The sequence below is a fragment of the Condylura cristata genome, unplaced genomic scaffold (assembly GCF_000260355.1).
Source record: "Condylura cristata isolate star-nosed mole 26May11 unplaced genomic scaffold, ConCri1.0 scaffold00058, whole genome shotgun sequence".
Lineage (NCBI taxonomy): Eukaryota > Metazoa > Chordata > Mammalia > Eulipotyphla > Talpidae > Condylura > Condylura cristata.
In genome coordinates, this window is record NW_004567159.1 from 935,951 (window position 1) to 939,558 (window position 3,608).

The 3,608-nt window shown below is 70.1% G+C and overlaps 3 protein-coding genes across 4 annotated transcripts in view; 2 read left to right on the forward strand and 1 right to left on the reverse strand.

The window, feature by feature from the left end:
• Positions 1 to 415, forward strand: part of LOC101625375 (segment polarity protein dishevelled homolog DVL-1) — a 12,243-nt gene extending 11,828 nt beyond the window's left edge. Inside the window, exon 14 of the mRNA XM_012734541.1 lies at positions 410 to 415. Coding sequence (XP_012589995.1) covers positions 410 to 415 — 6 coding nt within the window. The remainder of the gene's footprint in view (positions 1 to 409) is intronic.
• Positions 416 to 1,976: 1,561 nt separating this feature from the next.
• CPTP (ceramide-1-phosphate transfer protein) lies at positions 1,977 to 3,587 on the reverse strand. 2 transcript variants are annotated; one of them, XM_012734550.1, is made up of 3 exons: positions 3,448 to 3,587; positions 3,151 to 3,282; positions 1,977 to 3,079 (listed from the first exon to the last, which is right to left on the reverse strand). In XM_012734550.1, the coding sequence occupies exons 2-3, from the start codon at positions 3,270 to 3,272 to the stop codon at positions 2,557 to 2,559; spliced, it is 645 nt and encodes a 214-aa protein (XP_012590004.1). In that variant the 5' UTR covers positions 3,273 to 3,282; positions 3,448 to 3,587; the 3' UTR covers positions 1,977 to 2,556. The 2 variants fall into 2 exon arrangements, with proteins under 2 accessions (XP_012590004.1, XP_004695368.1); XM_004695311.2 differs by having other exon boundaries at positions 3,410 to 3,587.
• The window catches only part of CPSF3L (cleavage and polyadenylation specific factor 3-like), a 3,268-nt gene continuing 3,001 nt past the window's right edge, over positions 3,342 to 3,608 (forward strand). The window contains exon 1 of the mRNA XM_004695290.2: positions 3,342 to 3,460. Within this exon, the coding sequence (XP_004695347.1) occupies positions 3,342 to 3,460 (119 nt within the window). The remainder of the gene's footprint in view (positions 3,461 to 3,608) is intronic.

Here is a 3,608-nt window from a genome sequence, read left to right on the forward strand (position 1 = left end):
GCCTGTGCGAGGCCGGCCTGACCTCCCGCTGGCTCAGCACACACGCCCTGCTTTAGTCTCAGAACTGACAGAGGCGGCCGCCAGGCTCAGTGGACTCGGTCGTGGCCCGTTCTCCAGCGAGTGTCTCTTCCATCTCTGGTAACGTTGCCGGACCAGCTTAAGGAAATGAGCTGGGAATGACCTGAAGTTGAAGCACCTAAACTTGTCCCAGACGAAACTTGACCGAGGCATACTACAGAAAGCGCCTCAGGAAGCAGCTCGGCCTTGTGCCGGAAAAGCGGGTCGGTGGGAGCGGCGGCAGCGGCTCACGCACTGGCCGGCTGGCGCCCGGGTCTCCTGCCGGCCTCGCGGGGTGTGCAGGGGCATGTAAAGCTCCAAGCTGCTCAACCCTTTTTTCTTTTCCTCCTAGTTATGAACCTGAGTTATTTCCTGGTTTAATCTACAGAATGATCAAGCCCAGAATTGTTCTCCTTATTTTTGTTTCTGGAAAAGTTGTGTTAACAGGTGAGCCCAGTGGGGAGCTGCGTCCTGTGCTGGACTCGGGCATGGTGCGGCCGCGGCGGGGCGTGGCGCTGGGGCGAGTGCCGGTTTCTGGACGACGAAGGCTGCGGTCAGGAGGGGGGCAGGGTCCTTCTCACGGCCTCCCCTTGGGCCAGCCGAGGGACATTGCTCTTGTCCCGGTCACCGTTCTGCGTGAAAGCAGAGGGCGCTGGGGAGGTCACTGCACTTGCAGCCCCGGGTGCGGAGAGCTGTGCCATGCGGGGCCCTGGCCTCCTGGGTGTGCAGAGCCGTCTGGCCCCTCACCCTCCTCTCGCTGGTCCTCACAGGCGCGAAAGTCCGAGCAGAGATCTACGAAGCATTCGAGAACATCTACCCTATTCTGAAAGGCTTCCGGAAGACGACGTAGTGCCGGCCGCCGCCGGCCTCCCGCCCGCTCGGGTCCCTCTCAGGAGGCAGAGCTCGCCCCCCCGGGCCGCAGGCCAGGTGCTGCTCGTGCCACCTCGGGCCAGACCCGCCGTGGCAGAGCTGGGTGTCGGACGAGGTCTGTGGCGGAGGCCGGGCGCTGCCCGCCCAGCGCTGCCCCCTCCCTGCGCGGCCAGGACCCTCCCAGGAAGCAGGTGGGGTGCTGAGTTCTGGCTGGCGCAGGCAGCAGGCGTCAGCCCTCGAGGCAGCGCACTGGCTGGGCCGGCACTGCCGGGGCGCTCGGGAGGGGGTGGGGGCAAACCGCCAGGCCCACCCTGTGCCTTGGCGGGTGTCGGCTCAGACGCCCCACCCCCAGGAGGGCGAGGCTGGGCTCCCTGCGCCGGCCAGCTGCACTCACCTGCCAGGGCCGTGCCTGCACTGCCGCGAAGGTGTGCAGGTGCTGCAGGTCCCCCAGCGTGGCCTGCTCCCACCGGACAGCAGTGGCCAGCAGCATCGCCCGCGTCATGCAGCCACTTTCCTGCGCCAACTGAAGTGCTTGGCTCATGGTGCAGGACACTGGCTGCGTGTCCGGCCCCACTGCACCTCCATTCCTGAAGAGGGGTGCTCAGTGCATTCCTGCCTCCGCGTCTGCAGCCCCTGGGAGCGTCCTCGCAGCGTGGCTGGGCCCGGGGCGGGGCTGCAGCTGCTTGGGGGTGGGGGGCACACCTGCCCCCAGGACGTGCAGGGAGGGCCGGCAACCGAATGGACAGCAGTTGGTGTGCCCAGCAGCCCTGACCGCCAGGCGAGCACTTTCTGCTGAGCCTGCAGGTGTCCCCCACCCCCGTCTGGCTTGGGGGCAGGGAGACATACAGCCTCCACTTCCTGCGGACTGGGAGCTGCCACCCCCTCCTGCCCGCCCAGGCCTCGCCCTCTGGCCGCAGATGCAGGACCAGTGCCCCGCCCAGCCCTGCAGGCATGGGCACCCCCGTCTGATGCTGGGTGGGCAGGCACTGGTGACCCCCCAGCCCCATGGGGCTCCACCCTGCAGTGAGTTTGGCGCCTGTGCCCCCTCATCAGTGGCGCCCACCTGAAAGCCTGTTTATTTGTTGCAAAATCACAGCCTGTCACAGCGTCCAGGGGCCCCCCACGCGCCTCAGCTGGCCAGGTGGGCAGGCCTTGCCCCAAGAACAAGGCCAGGCAGCCCCAGCTCCGTGGGGACAGGGCGGCTGGGGGCGACGGAGGGTGGCGCCAGCCAGCAGCGGAGGACGCTGGGCCGCAGGCCAGGCCATGCAGACCCTCGGGCCCCGACGCCGGTGCCCCCCGTGCGGCAGGACTCCTGGGCCCACGCTCGGGCGAGAGGGGCGAGGTGCTCTGCGCAGAGGAGCCCGGCGGGCGCTGAGGGCATCTGGGCAGGGCGCGGGCCGCAGCAGGGCCAGGAGAGCCCACCAGCAGCAGACCTGACAGGCAGGGGCCGCCCTGGCCCGGCACCAGCACCGACCCTGCGTCTGCCCGCTGGCCGCGGTGCGGGTGAGGTGCCGGCCCAGCGGGGCCTCCTCTGCGGCGGCCTGTCCGGCCTGCGGGCGCCATGGGCGGTGGCTTTTCTGTCGGGGGCAGGCGCTGGCCGCCGCGCCAAGTGCCAGAGGGAGCGGCGGCCTAGGGCAGGTCCAGCAGGGCGTGGTCGGCGTACAGCTTCTGGGACACGCTGTACACGCGCTCGATGAAGGGCAGGGCCTCGGCCAGCACCTGCAGGGCCTGCTCGGGCGGCCCCACGTTCATGGCCTCCAGGAAGGCCTTGCGCGAGGGCAGCGTGTAGGTGGCCACGGCCACGGCCTGGCGCACGATCCAGGGGTGGTGGGCGGCCAGCGAGGCGCCGTAGGCGTCGGCACAGAGCGCGGCGGCGCTGGCGTCCTCAGGCCCGGCAGACAGGCCCTCCAGGAAGAGCTGCAGCCAGCGCAGGGCGCGGTGCAGGCGCAGCACCGTGCGGCAGCCGGAGTCGGGGTGGCGGGAGCGCCGCGCCAGGTCCACCTGCCCGCCGCCCAGCTCGAAGGCCACCATGGACTGCAGGCTGGCGTAGTGCGCCCCCTGCGGGCCGCTCCGCAGGCGCTCCATGGTCTGCAGCTTGGCGGCCGCGTCCTTGGCCACGAAGGAGAAGACGGCGCCCAGGCTGTGGAGGAACCTGGGGGGGCGGGGGCTCAGCGCGAGGCCCCAGCTGCCAGCGGAGGGCGGGGAAGGGGGGCTCGCACGCACCTGACCAGCCCCTTCCAGCCCGCCAGGTAGGGGTCCAGCAGCACCTCGTCCTTCTCGTTGAGACACTGCTTGAAGCTGACCAGGACGGCCTTGAGGTTGAAGCTCTCCTCCACGTCCACCATCTTCCACGCGCTGAAACACAAGTGGGCTGCTGGGGCGTCCGCCGCCGGCCGGCTGGCCCCAGGAGCGCCATGGGGGCGGTGGCCGGACGGCAGCCGGCAGCTGCTCCCCACCGCCGGCCTGAGCGGCCGGGCCTCACCCAGCGATTTCCGGTCTCCCGGGCGCGTCTGGTCGCACCTGCTGGACAAAGGCCCTGAAGCACCCCACGAGCCAAGCTCTGCCCGGCCAGGCCACTTTCTGGCCGGGGCAGGCGGACGACAAAGACAGGAAATTCCAGTGACGCGGGAGCAGGCCTGGGGAGGAGGCACGGGGCGGGCTGGGGCCAATCCCCCCCCCCC